At 50.1% G+C, this 14,976-nt stretch overlaps 1 protein-coding gene across 2 annotated transcripts in view; it reads right to left on the reverse strand.

The window, feature by feature from the left end:
* LOC144114266 ((Lyso)-N-acylphosphatidylethanolamine lipase-like) overlaps window positions 1–14,976 on the reverse strand; it is a 68,935-nt gene that overhangs the window by 27,558 nt on the left and 26,401 nt on the right. For both annotated transcript variants that reach the window (XM_077647884.1, XM_077647883.1), the window contains exon 2: window positions 7,487–7,657. In XM_077647884.1, coding sequence (XP_077504010.1) covers window positions 7,487–7,556 — 70 coding nt within the window. In that variant the 5' untranslated portion in view covers window positions 7,557–7,657. The remainder of the gene's footprint in view (window positions 1–7,486; window positions 7,658–14,976) is intronic.

Below are 14,976 nucleotides of genomic sequence, written 5' to 3' on the forward strand. Positions count from 1 at the left end.
GGGCTTATTGGTTCATCATACTCGAGACTGCAGAGCAGTAGCAACACAGACAAGAAAGACGGAGGCAAACACAGGCGCTGACTAACAACATCGTTTATTGTCTTCAACTGGCTTCTATAGGCAGCAGTTGTATGACAAAACAAGAAAGAAAAACGAGCAACAACAACTGAATCAACCGTGGCATGATTTCTCTCCAATTATTACCATGCACCAGCGTGCACCACCACGGTTATGATTGGAGGGAATGGGTTGGAGAGACGAGATAATAATGCTACGGTTGATTCAGTAGCTAGCTTTTTTTTTCCTTGTGTTGTCATAGAACTGCTGCCTATATAAGCCAGTAGAAGACAATAAGCGATGTCGTTAGTCAGCGCCTGTGTTTGCCTCCGTCTTTCTTGTCCGTGTTGCTACTGCGCTGCAGTCCTGAATATAAAAGCTAGTGCATCAGTTTGACATGTGCGGTCAAAATTTTGCTTGGCTCAAGGGAACGCATCAAAAACAGAATAGCACGCTTTGTTGGCTGCGTTGTCTTTATGATATAACAAGATGCTGACAATACAACCGATCGAGGATTACTCAACCAGAGACAGGCCTTATTTTCTATGAAAATTTGTTTAACTTTGTTTTCTCCAGTGTAAGAAAGTTAATTTGTGTCGAAGCAAGTGGTCTTCAATTACCTCGCTTGCTATGCCCTTGATCATCTATTTGTATCATAAAGACAACGGAGCCAATATATGCATGCTATTCTTTTTTTCATGCGTTCCCTTTAGGCAAGCAAAATTTTGATCGCACTAGCCAAACCGATGCAGAAGCGCTTATGGTCCACAGCGCAACAAACTCGCCGCCAAGTGAAGCGCGAGCCACGGTTGTCTCGCAGACTGAAAATGGCGGCATTTCTGACGAAGCAGAAAGCTCACGCCGCCGAAGGCCAACTTTTCTGCACGATGCAGGCAAACAATAAACGCTTGCATGAAGCATTGAAAGCGCTCCTGGTGAGCATGATGGTAGCGGCGCGGCTTCACATGACCCGGCGATAAAGCGAGCATAGATCATCGAGATGGGCCGGCCGGATGTGCCGACAGCCCTTTCGCTCTCTGCTGCGCCTCTGCTGATGGAGCGCGCTGGCATGCAGTGTTTCACAGTTCGGCCACCGCTCGCGTACTCCGTTTTAATTTCGGTGCACCTGCACGTCTTTATACGCAAGAATGCCTCACGGTTAACCGACCGGCGCCACAGCTATCCTCTCACTGGCTATTGTGAGTGGCCAGCGCACGCACCAGTCACGATACCCGGCCACTTAGCCAAATGCCTCGTTGATTATTGTAACTGTCCAAACGCAGATTACTGCAAACCACGAACTGATCGTGTGCATGAAGACGTACAGGTGGGGTCAAAGACCCCGTCTGTACGCGTCCTGGTGTCAGGAGTGCATCGCGACGTGGCGCCCGTGTGCGACGCGGTACTCTTCGGAACTTGAAGGGGGGGGGGGGGGGGGGGGCAGATACTTTTGACCCCGACTGTACGAACGGCACCGTGAAACCGGGCCAGTATTCGCTCAATTTCTCCTGCATAAGAGCTTTGCACGACCGGTAAGCATAAAGGCGCGGGTCAATAACATAGCCGGCGAGAAAGCGCGATCACAAGCTCCTCTTAAACAAGGAATGCATAGTGGATCTCGCCTAACGTTATGGGGCAATGGCCCCTATTGCGCCGAACAATGCTAGGACGCTAGAGCACTCTCGTCCGTGTCTCTCACTTCAGGTATCACACCTGTTATTACTGCTTAAACAAGCGAAATTTCTTCCCATACTATGGGCGCGATATGGGAATCAGACACAAAGTTACAGGGTTGTTCAAAATTTCGCGGGCCACAGGTTCGGCTTTCGAGCCCTGTTTAAGACAGTCCCGAAGCTCGAAAACTGAGGAGGGTGAAGAGGATACTCATCCCTGATGACATATGGGCACCTTCATAAGTAGGCGCCCTACTATGCAGCTCAAAAGCAGACCCTGTGGCCTGCAGACATCAGCTCCATTTGATTTTAAAGTCAAGCTATACTGATTTTATGCTTCTTATCACGTGCTAAATCACTACTGTGGTTTGCGATATCGGTCACCGCTTGGGAAGCGTCTTCGTGCCCGCTATCGCACTGTACATAAAGGGTGAAAACAAAACATTTAGACAGAATTTCGTGACTGGTTGGGTTTGATAACTAATAATAAGCTCTGACACGTCTCCAACCGAAACTTTTTTAGTTTGAAACCCAACAAACGTGGCCTTTCACTCCCTCTCTGACGTTACTGGGAGGGGAATAAGGAGTTGATCATAAAGGGTTGCTGCAGAACGTCTTCCAGGTTCGAACTTGCTCAATCACATTACTGGAAGACAACTTCGGAAGAACTTAATGGCCCAAACTCTGAAAGCTTTCTTTCCTTCGAAGTCTTTCTAAATATATAGGCGAGGCCTCCTTTCCACGAATTTTTTATGGAGGAAGCCAACTTACTCCTCACCTCTCCTCAAGTAAGGAACGCATGCCGCGCGCCTGGGCTTGAGGGTTCCGTCACAAGCTATACGCGAACGCCCTTATTGAATTGAACAGAAATAGTCGCACAATTCTTTACATATACAGGAGCGCCGACCTGTCCAGGACCGATTTCTGCCGCCGGAAAAATTCCGCCCATTCTCAACGGCCAATAGTACGCCGAGTAGGAAGTTGCATTCCCGTGGCGACAAACACGGCGGCGCCCTTTGATGCAGGAGATGGTGCAGGACCCCTTGCTTAGGTCTGAATTCACCGTTGTTGCTGCCTTTTTTAATGCTTTCACGGCCACAAATGGGGCATCGGTCTTTCGCTTCGTCTCATATCGCATCTAAGGAAACGTATGAGTGATAAATTTGAAAATTGATTTTTGACTGAAGGAAATGGCGCAGTATCTGTCTCACACCTCCGTGGACACTTGAACCGCGTCTTGAGGGAAGGGATGAAGGAGGGAGTGAAAAAGAGAAAGAGGTGCCGTAATGGAGGGCTCCGGAATAATTTCTACCACTTGGGCTTCTTTAACGTGCACTGACATCGCACAGCACACGGGCGCCTTTTGCGTTTCGCCTCCATCGAAACGCGAACGCCGCGGTCGAGTTCGAACTCGGCCACTCCGGCTCAGTAGACGAGCACGTTAACCACTGAGCCACCGTGGCTTAATTTTTTTATTTATATTTGCGATTCGGTCGCTTTTAGGCTTAAGGGGATCGTCGGTTTGTTGACAGAAATGGTTCCTATCCTAACAACCAGAAGGCGCCACTAGGCTGAGCTGGGCAGAAAACTTGACCACCCGATGCAAAGGGCACAAAAAACGTGACATTGAAGACGCCGACCACAACAAAGAAAAGAACACACAAAAGACGTTTCGGCTCCCATACGGGAGCCTTGTTCACAGTAAAAAACGAGAAGCGGGTGCGCGAGCTTATGTATGCTTGAAAAGGGAGCGCGGAGAGCGTGCGTAAGCAGTTGTCAGATTGCCGAAGATTCCAGGTAAGGGTGAGGGAATTTACTCTTTTCTGCCGCAAGAACTTGTGCCTTGTCCCAGTCGATAATGTGCTGCTTCGATATGCAGTGTTCGGCGATAGCTGTGGAATTCACTTTCCTGTTTTTAACGTCGTATTTGTAATCTTTTAGGCGCCTTTCGAAGTTACCAGTTTCGCCAATGTAGACGCAGTCGGAGCAGGGAATGCTGTAAACCACGCCGGGATATTTTTCTTTTGGAAGAACGTCCTTTACGTTGACCAAAGCATGTCGCAGTTTTCTGGTCGGAACTTGGGCAATGTCAACATTGAAGGTGCGCAGAATGCGTGCCAACGCCTCGCTGATTCCAGGGGTGTAGGGAACAGCGGCACGATTCAGGGAAGAAGACACAGCAGTTTCACGTTCTGGTCGACACAGCTGTTTTTCGACCGATGCCACGAAAGATGTTGGGTAGTCATCGCGTGAAAGTTCTTCCGCATCATATCAAAGTCGTTTGCCCTGTCTTCGGGAGAACTGCAGATGCGTTGGCTCCTTTTTAATAAGGTGGCAGCAACCGATCTCTTATATGAATCTGGGTGGACGGATCTAAAGTTGAGATACCGTCCCGTGTGGGTAGGTTTCCTAAAAACGCTGAACGATAGTTTGCCACTATCGCGTTTTACCAGGACGTCTAGAAAGGGCAATGCACCTTTAGCCTCGACCTCGGTGGTGAACTCAATGGCGAAGTTTAAAACAGGAAAGTGGATTCCAGTGCTATCGCCGAACACTGCATATCGAAACTGCACATTATATTCGACGAAACATCACATTATGTTCACGCTCTCTGCGCCCCCTTTTCAAGCATACGTAAGCTCGCTCACCCGCTTCTCGTTTTTTACTGCGAACAAGGCTCCCGTATGGGAGCCGAAACGTCTTTTGTGTGTTATTTTCTTTGCTGTGGTCGGCGTCTTCAATGTCACGTTTTATGATTCACCCCGACCAGACAAGTTTTTGTCCAACTCTTGATTTCAAAGGGCACATTATCGTCAATCGTCATGTCGTTGCGTCATTGTTTGCATACGCTGAACTAAAAGAGAGAATGTGAGAAAATGCGTAACGTTCCGCAAAATACCTGCGTTTAGCGTACGTAAGCATGCATGCGCCTATGGTACGTAGACAGCGTCATTTATGCTCTTTTCTAACCATATCTCTGTGCGCCATGAGCGGCGACGTGGTGGCCGGGAAGTGTGAACGAGGCAGCATTTCGACGGCGGCGGCGGCGGATTTAGCTCGCTCTCGCCGCCGAATGCCCAAGTGTGAACGAGCCGCACCGGTGGCATAGAAACGAAACGCGATGAGCATCTTCAGCAACGGTGGAAGCGGCGCTCTTCTTAGGTCCGTGTTGCTTTTCAACAGAAGATCCGTTATGACTGTCAACACGGACGCCTTGCAGAAGCGGAATCTGAACGCAAATTCTGCCTCTTGCGAAGCGACCTAGCTGTTGGAGAATACAGGTACACTTAACCGAACGCACACTCACAAGCACAGTGGTAAGATCGGAGAACTCGGACCTGGGAGAAATTCGTAGACAACCAATGTGAAGGCGGATGGGCCATCGGGATGGCATGCAGCGGCGAAGTCTGGCGTTCGCGGAGGCAGTGACTGCAGCAGCGGCGCCAGGTTGCCGTGTCTGCCTCGGCTCGCTGGACAGAGTGATGCTATTCATCGGTCACGCAGGGGATAACTGAAAGACGGCCGCGACTTCGACAGAGTCGCAGCGTCTCGGACAACAGGTGGGGAGGTGCAAGGACGTACATCCACCTGCTGGGAGTCGGGTGGACATTCGATTCCCACGGGGCCTTCCACCTGTCTGCTGTGGTAACATCGTCGCACGGGTGTTCGATGCGTCTTTGTCCCTGTCCACCTGTTGGGAATCCGCGTGCCTCACGAAGGCATCGATCTGGTCGCCGTGGCGTCATCGACGCATCAGTGTTGGAGCACTGTTTCCCCCGTTCTATCGACCGATCAGCGAGGAAGCATCACCACCGCCACCTGCCGTCGGCGGTACCACCAGTGCCTTCATCTGTTCACTTGTTTGTACATTATTCTCCGAACATTATTCCCCAGTCAGGGATCTAGGGAATGCGAAGGCTATTTAACGAGATGCTGATTTGTTACCGACACACTCTTATCTCGACTGTAAATATGTAAATAAGCCTACTGTACAGTTTCCTTCTTAACGGAGTCCGACAACGTCCTTCGGAGCCGGGACCTGCGGTGCTGAACGAGTCAGCCTACTCAAGGGCCCTTCCGTATCAAACTCTGGTGGCACCGGTGGGGTTGAAGCCCCGTCTCCAACAACAGTTAAAAAACTGCGTGTAGTCGCCCGCGTAGCGGTCAGTCCACGCTGCCATTTTTTCCCGACTGCTCAACTGCGCTCACGCCGGACTCGCGTCCTGACGTCGCGTCTCGCCGCCCGCCGCGCGAGAGTGCGGAGTCACTTGTGGCAGTGGCTTGTGGCACTTGTAGACGCATGAAGGCAGCTACTAGCTGCCTTACTCACAGGATGCACTAAGGACGACTTTGCTTAGGGCTCCTAACTAAGAAAGCTTCCAGGTCGACATGAGGGGCCTCACTGCAGCTTCCTAGCTTTCAATTTCTTTGTTTAGACTAAAAAAAAGAACGACAGAACGAAAAGAAGAGAACTACATACAGATGACTGCCTCGCAAATAGACCTGACGAAACCAGCCCCTGGTACCTCCAAAACAGCCTCTTTTAATCCCAATGTCCCCGCCCTCATTGCGGGCCCCACTTCCCAAGCGCTCTTTCGATCAAAGCTTGGGGAAGGGAAGACACAGCAAATAGAAGGTATGGGACACAAGATTAGTCTTCCCCATCCAAAAGTACACAAGCAAATTAACTCTCCACTGTCTTAGCAAACACCCTCGTTTTCCCCACGCTTCAGCATGTTTACAAACTCATAAAAGACAAATAGTAAATACAGCTTCGCCGAAAACCCGTCCCCGAGGCAAACCGCTCAAAACTCTCAGGGACCCTCGCATGCAAGTCAGCGGGCGAACATATCCTGTCCGACAAAGTGCGTCTCCCGTGTCACCACAGCCTGCGCGCACATCACTTCAGAATGGCGTGCTCCAGCGAGCGGTCGGTGCCACCTGCAGAGCTGCCGTAGGAACCGGCTCATTGACGACAAGCCACACAGGAACGCCGCAAAAGACAACATCCGCATCAGGCGGCAGCGCCGTCGAGTCGGGACAAAAGGGCCCAACGCGGATGACTCGTTTCTTCCCGCGTCAGGTGGGGACATTCAGTCAGTTATAAGTCTGAGCAGACGGCGTGATCGAGCCTTCCTACCTACAACGGCGTGTCTGAGTTCGCGAATCAAGGCCTCATAACTCAGTCACCGTACTAAATTCCTAAGATGCCTTTGTCTCATTGCGTTCCTTGTTCAAGCATATTCTTAATTTTCTTTTGTGACCTACTGTAACTGGCACTGAACAGCCAGTTCTTTGTGACATGCGTGCCTGAAATACTGACCTTTTTTTTCGGCAAAAAACGAATTTTTTTTTAATTCGGCGTACTTTTTTGGCTGTTTTTCAGTTTAAACCGAAAATGCCAAACCCTATGCATAACATATTGGAATGAGGCACACAGATACACACAGCGCTCACCACATCCGTAAGCGGGATTCCTGTACTGAAGCGCACGATAAACCCCCTCCATTGTTGCAGCAGGAAACGTCACGGAGAGGCTTTAGCGAACGACACCCAGCATTTCGAAGCCGGCTCGGCTCCTTCAGGAGTGAGTGGCGGCTGTGATTACGTCTAGCCACGGACGCTAGCCACAGCCCCCAGTCACCCCTGAAGAAGGAGCTGAGCCGACTTCGAAGGTTCTTAAATTAAAAATGTTTTCTTTGGAGACATGTCAGAGCTTTTTGTAAGGACAGAAACGGAGACATGGCCAGACTCACAGGAGAAGACCTTCTCTTCGGCCTCCTGAAGCCGCTCCCTCGAGGAGGGAACCCAGCGTGCCAGCTTCATCTCTTCACCGGCAGCTGCGGGAGTGGACGACGAGCCTTTGGTGGTTGAGACACGGGCCCCCTTCGACGACGGCCCCCGGCCGTCTTTGCAGGACGCGGTTGCTGCAGGCACAGAGGGGAGAAAAAAAAGTTGCCAACAAATGAAGCAGGAAGATGGGCGTTGCGGGCCACAGTCACGAATGCGCACCTGTCGCCACACTTGTGCGAATACGGCTGCGCTCAATTTGACGGCTGTCACGCAGAAGAAAAAAAGGAGGCGAACTCATTCCAATAACACTGCTTGCGTGGCGGAAAGGCTCCACGAATGCACCTCAGTAAGACCTGGCTGTGAACAACGTTAAGCGGTGAGCGTTGGGCTACGTAGCCATGGAGCCGCCTTCATGGAAACAGTGCTGATGAATGCAGTGCGAATCGTGGAGAAGGACGCAGAGACGAGAACATTAGTGGTGAGGCTCGTCTCGTTCCTGCGTCCCCCAGTCACGAGCCCCAACTTTCTAAATTGCAGGAAAGATGACTTACAGGAAGGTTTATTCCAAGCCAAAAACTCGTTCACAGACCGCGTGTTCACTTTCTGCTCCGCTGACTGAAGGGGTTAGCGCAAGGGGAGATGAGTCAGTCGTCCTCCACTGCATCCTTCTTCGAAAAGGTGAGGAGGGCTGCCCCCTAATTTGCGTGAACCTGAAGCCCTGACGGTCACCACCAGCTTATAGTGTAAAGGGAAGTTCTCGAAAGTTTACAATGATGGTTACTTGAAAGGTTACTTGACGAGTACCTGTCTCGACCCGCTCCTCGCGTTCCGAACACTGCTCTATTGTGTCCTTTCAACAACTTGCCTCTCATGTAGATAAAGGAACATATCCCTCCCCTCCATTTTCGAATAAGAATGCCAGATTACTGTCTGCGAACGAGGGTTTTCGGTTGGAAAATTGTAGTGTCCAGCGCAGTCAATGTTCGGAACCACAAATACGCCGGAGAGTCCCGAGGATGTCACTGCCAAGCGCTCGTTTTGTTCTGCTCTGCAGCGGTCGCAATAATGCTGAAACATGTGTGAAATGTTGCTTCTAACTCACGGCACAATGTGAACAAGGGAGGGGAAAACCTCAGGGTGCTTGCCAACGTCTGGTGGCAGGTAACACCTGTGCGCAAGCGTCTCCGGCTCGCGACAAGCACCCCAAGGCTTTCCTCTCCTTTGTTTACTTTGTGATTATCAAGAACGATCCGCCCAACCTCTCTCTACCATATACGCTAGAAATGCACTTTAAGCCGTCAGTTGCAGCAGTTCCCAACACAGGATGTTCATGCTGCTGCAAAAGTTCGCCTGTGCATCTAACTCTGTGCTTGTTGAACTTTCCTGCGGCATCGTGGCGTTCCGCCAACTGCACAGTCAATACAATGGACTCTGTACGCACGGAGCTCTGAGACAACACGTGCACCCGTTAGTGAGTCAGTCAGTCAACCAGTCAGTCAGTGACATCAGAAGGCCAGCTGCCATTCTCTGAACTGAAATAGCAGGCGAGCTGACAAAGTTGTTGATGTGCTTTGTAGCTCAGTGCTTAATGTACGCCCCAAGTTACAAGGACACCTTTGTAAGTGAGTCATATATGCGGCTCTAAACGGGACACTCTTTTAAAGAGACACTGAGGAGAAAATGAAGTTGGCTTGTATCGACAGAATGCCAGCTCCTAAACACAAAAACACCACTCTTTCTGAAAACAAAGCTTTTCTAACGTAGAAAAGAGGGAGCAGTAAAATACAAGTATCGCCACCACAGGCGATTCTAGCAAGTGCAAAAGTGATGATGAAATAAGAGAAAAGCAACCCCGGATCTCTGAGGCTGACAAAGGTGCATGAAGGTTACGTGTTTGATCGATATTGAAGTATATAAGTTTTGTTGTGAAACCACTACTGCACTTTTTTTTTTAAAGAACCCGAATGTTGGAAGTCCAAGAAAACATGCAATTGGTGGCGCAATAGGCGGCCAGCTGAGTTTCGGCATGTTCTGGGGTGCTTCGCGACTATGCGTTATGCGTGCCCGCAAGGTTTCGTTATGCGCCTCGATTTACAAAGGCGGAGCAGCAGAGGACCTCCAAGTGCCTCTCTAAGTGCTCCTCAGACGAAGTTCGTGCAACGGCACGCAGCTGCGACAAGGAAAAAGCTGCGTAAAGCCAATGTTCAAGGCGCCTCCACGTTAGCAAACACACCGCTCGGCGTGTTCGCATCGTAAACGTACAAAGACGCTAGACTGCATAGCTAACCCTAGAAGGAGTATTATTACATAATTTAAATATGCCCGCACGTGCCAGTCGCTACACATCAGCCGTGACTGTGGCTCGGCGGTGACTGCGACGCTGCCGACTCCTCGACGCTAAGACTTTCTTGCCAGATCCGCCGCCTCAGCCCTCAAAAGCATCGCGCGCTGTGTGGGATCGAGGTCGCTGAATGCAGGCGGCAGTTCTTTGCGAGAACTTCGGTGTTGGAATCGGGAACGGGATCCATCGTAAAGTTGGTGCAAACGTAAACGAAGCGACGACGGCTGATAGAGGCCAGCCGGCAGTAGTTTTCATTTCGGCTGCGGCTAGGCGGGAGCGCAGCGCTCCCGGCCAGCAATCACGGAGTCCTCGTTTCCGTTTCCGCCGCTTACGTTACTGTTCCCTTATTTCGTCATCGGAGAGTCTCGATTTTGAATCGTAGCGGCGGGAGAAAGTTTTTCAACTTCCAGTCCAAATCTCTTAGCAATAAATGCACCTTTCGCTGCCGTGCAAGCGGCAACAAAGCCACAAAATTCCGAACTATCGAATTTTACTAACAAGAAAAAATTGATAGCGTTGTCCTCAGTGTCCCTCTAAGGACTTTTGCTCACGGGTGTACACTATGCATGATGGAAGAAATAGGCACAAACAATAACCCGATGTATTCAAGCATAGCCATTATGCACGCGTTACATACATTCCCGGCTAAATACGTGAACATTCACACCTTTCACCACGCATTAAGAGCAAATGTAAAACCATTTTTTCTTTCTAAAGCTATAGCCTAGCAGAGCGATCATCGAGGCGCCGAAAGCCATCACATACACAGACAAAAAAAAGAAAAAGAACAATGGGGAAGAGCATGCAGAAGGCGCCCAGACGAGCAGCTGTTGCATGAACAGGCGCAACAGCTGTTGCGTACGCAGACACACACAAAAAAAAATATACATGACAAGAAACGATAACGGAAAAGCGGCGGCGAAGTATGTTTGGGACGATGGCTTGCATTATTTATCGGTGTGCTTTGTCTATGATTCCTTACCAATAGTCGTTAAGGTCCTTGCAAAAAGCTGAAGTGACCAAGAATCAAAGCCAGCGGTAGTTGACGATTTCATTTACTCAAGTACGGTTTTATGGTTTATGGGGGTTTAACGTCCCAAAGCAATTCAGGCTATGAGAGACGCCGTAGTGAAGGGCTCCGGAAATTTCGACCACCTGTTCAGGCTATGAGAGACGCCGTAGTGAAGGGCTCCGGAAATTTCGACCACCTGGGGTTCTTTAACGTGCACTGACATCTCAGAGTACACGGGCCTCTAGAAATTCGACCACCGCGGCCGGGATCGAACCCGCGTCTTTCGGGCCAGCAGCCGAGGGCCATAACCACTCCGCCACCGCGCCGGCTATTTACTCAAGTACAATCAAAGGTTCCAGTCTGCTTGGCTATAGTACTTCACGTGTAATGTTGGAGGCATTTCACTCAACGCGTCTGCTGCCCCAGCTGTTTGACTCCGCGTGCTTTGCCGTGGAAACCGGCGCGGACAACGTTAACAATTTAGACGATCGCGCGAGTTAATCTTCGTTCGTGTATGTGCCGCGGCGCTAGGACATGGCTACACTGAAGCAGCACCCACCCTGCGTCCTTGTTTTTGTCCCAGTTTTCTACCGCTTCAGCTGACGGGAGAAGTTTGCGTGATTGCTCTACTGTTCACTGATCACAGTTCACATAGCTGCGACGATGCGGACAAGTAAAAAAAAAATCCAGAAGCAAGCGCACATGTTCTGCAAGTGTTGTGTACAAGGAGGTGTGCTTAGGACTATTTAGGGCCGGGCAGAGCGAGCGAACATTTTCCTCGTTTGTGTGCGTCAGTTCATTAGGGTGGCGGCAGACGGAAGTAAATACGCATGTGCTGTACAAGAACTAAGGGCTCGTGGATTTCCTTTTAACTACGCTCATATTCATAGCTTGCTTCTTTTTTCCGTGATACCGACGTTAATGACCGCTTTCGCGGAACGTGACAGCAAAAAAAAAAGTCAAGTTCTGCACCAAACGAGATGCACGTGCGTACGACAAAGGGGCGCAAGGTTCACTAGCATATCAGTTCCAATTAAGGCTGCCTTTCTGTGCGTGCTTGCACCCTCAGAGGCGTTTGTCCCTCGCAAAAATTTCTTTAGATAGTCTATAGATTCCTGTCTATAAAGTTTACAGACCATCTATAGACAAGCCCTAGAGAACAGTCTATAGGCAATAAAAATCCTATAAACAGTCTATAGACAATCTATAGATTTATGGCCACACACTTTTAGTAGACTTATCTATAGACAGTCTATAGACTATGAATAGAAAAAATACCTATAGGAAGGCAATAGAGTATATAAGAAGACTATAGACTATCTATAGACCCTTTTTAGACCAAGGGATGGGTAAGAGCGTAAACTGGTCGAATTGTACATATTGCTGTCGAATTTCTTCCGGCTTTACGTGGTCGTGGATTAATCACAATAGTAATATAAAAAGTGTAGCGGTGAAAGACCTGTACACGATGAATCATTCTTCGCCCCGGAGCCGCTGAATAGCTGCATCCACTGTGAGCACGCGTTTCCTGCTCGCGATCAAGGATTTCACGCTTGAAGAGCCGCACCGGCCCAAGAAAACTGACAGGATCGCCGGCAGACTTCAAGGCCAGCGCCAACGGCAGTTCACAACCGCTTCTCGTCCTCAGCACCATTGTGTTGGCAAGGTGTGCCATTGCCGAGAGGCCGTGCAATGGCGTAATTTGCCGGCAGCCGCCCTGGAGCGTCGCCAGACAGGCTGCCCGCTGGTCGTGCGCCGGTTGCGCAGTGGGAGTGCCGCGGCACATGACCGTGGTGCAAAACATGGCTCAAGGGCGCCTGCACACCCTGTCTCCAACCGCTTCCCCTTGAACGGCGCCTATACGCACCGCCCTCCGTGCCTTCCCGACTGACTGAACAATAGCTTTCACTGTCTGCGCTGGGCTGCACTGAGAGCTAATGATCGTATTGCACCGCTTGCTGTCAGCGCGCAGAATAACCAGCGGTTTCCGCCGCAGCCCATTTAGAAGGCTTCAAACCGTGTATTACGCAAGATTTCTGGCTGTCTCATCAGCAACTCACCTGATCAACCATTCCTGTTGCCCAATATATGACATAAACGAGCCAGCCGATAAAAGGCCGACATGCGCTAATGTACTATAGTAATCGTTCTTACGGAACGCTTTCACTAGAGCTTCAAAACCACGAATACAAAACTGAATCGACATACTGCAGGGCAGTGCGCGACTGTCCGGTACAGCGTATATATATAGCATATCAGCCCCTGGGGTGGTATAATGCAACGATTCCACCAGCAATTCCATGCCATTTTTGAATTTCCCGCCCTTCACCACTGACCCAAGTGACGTCACGCCGCATGCTCCCTCTTGGCTCTGTTCATCACTCTTCCTTAACATGCTCACGTAAGACAGCGCATCTGCAGATTTGCGGTTGTGCCTATAGATTCAGTTCGCGCGTTTTGTGTTCGGGCGGGTGTGCGTCTTATGGTATCTCACAGTTTGTTGTCACTGCATGTGGACGGCACCAGCAAATCGGGGACCGAACTGCAAAGGTTGGTCAGAAACTGCGCGAATGGGTGGAAATTTCGCTGTCGTACGCCGGATGGGCGTGAGCCAGTCACGAACTGTTCCTACGTGTGAACTGATCTGATAGTTCAGACCCTTACCCGCTGGCGCGAGCGGCTGCAGTTTCAATTTCTGTGCCAATAAAATGTAGGACAGAGCATAGCCCTCAACGTGTAGCGAATCGTCACTGCGTTTCCGCTGCCGGTCTCGAACGATGCTAAAAAAAAGACAATTCGGAGCCGCGTTTTGATTTTTTGAAGCAGGTTCAAATCGGGAAACTCAGGTTGGCACCTTACAGCAGTATACGACTTTACTACGCACGCGTGCAGCATTTCGCAGTTTGCTGCCAGTGAAGTAGAAGCGATTAAGATAGTAATTACTCACTGCCATCCACCGGAGTGATAGCTCCCTTAATTGAAATTTACTTTATTTTTGGAGATTCCCTCTCAATATAATGGACCGAAGTGGAAGCGACACCTCGCGCCAACAGTGCAGCAGCCGAGCTGTCAAAGCATGTCGCGCTTAATACGGTATGTGACTGGCGCACGCCGGTCACTTCGGTCGACACTCGATACAGCTGCAGCGGCGGTCAATCCCGCACCCCTGCTGCGCACCGGCAGCTTTCAGAGTTCGGCCCCGGCACGTTTAGCTGCCACGTAGCGCCAATAAATTGTCACACAGAGCATGCACGCGTGCAAATGGCATGGCAGTGTGACGTAAGACAAACAAGTGCAATGTTGGGGCAGACGAAAAGAAATGGAAAATAAAGTGCCCCGGCCAGCACCGCGGAGTTTTGTGACGGGCAGAGTATACAACGACAGCTGCAACGCAATGCATATCTCTTAGCTAACGCTTTAATTCCTCTTTATGGCAATCAGGTCATTTTCGAGTCTCTGCTGCGCGCCGCGCTGCTATCGCCCGACCATATATGCATATGCATGCCAGTTCAGCTGTGCGAGGAAATTATTGATGTTCAGGTGGCAATTAAAGCTCCTGGACTGCGAGGGGCGTTGCTGTGAACAACTCCGGTGTTTGTTCTTCTCTGGTTCTTTAACGCCTCCCAGCAATTCAGCCGCTACACGAGCGTTCTGCACCGCGTTCTCATCAAAATACAGCCGCTCTACTGCCAGGCGTAGAATCTGCAGCTTCTAGCTCAGCAGCAGCACAAAATAGCCGCCGAGCCAGAACTATGCAGAGCATTTTTTTCTCTTTCATGTCATAAGCTTATTAGCGCACGACAATAATCTATCGCTTCAGTTGTAATCACAGTGCCGAAGCTTTTGATAAACAGTCATCGCTTTTCTCAGCAGATAAAAATCGTATTTGGGAGTAAGCCGAATATAAGCGTAACATAAGACCAAACTAAAGCTGCGTTAAGTGAAACACGTGTCAGATAACACACCGAGCGCCGGATAACAACGAAACACGCTTAACCAGTGGTCAGGTGCCTAAGCGTGAATCGTTTGCATTGCGTCTGCTGTAACCATGGCGACGCGAAACCTCCATTTTCACTCGAGCGCAGCGCACCGAGCGATGT

This window comes from Amblyomma americanum, chromosome 1 (assembly GCF_052857255.1).
Source record: "Amblyomma americanum isolate KBUSLIRL-KWMA chromosome 1, ASM5285725v1, whole genome shotgun sequence".
NCBI classification, from domain to species: domain Eukaryota; kingdom Metazoa; phylum Arthropoda; class Arachnida; order Ixodida; family Ixodidae; genus Amblyomma; species Amblyomma americanum.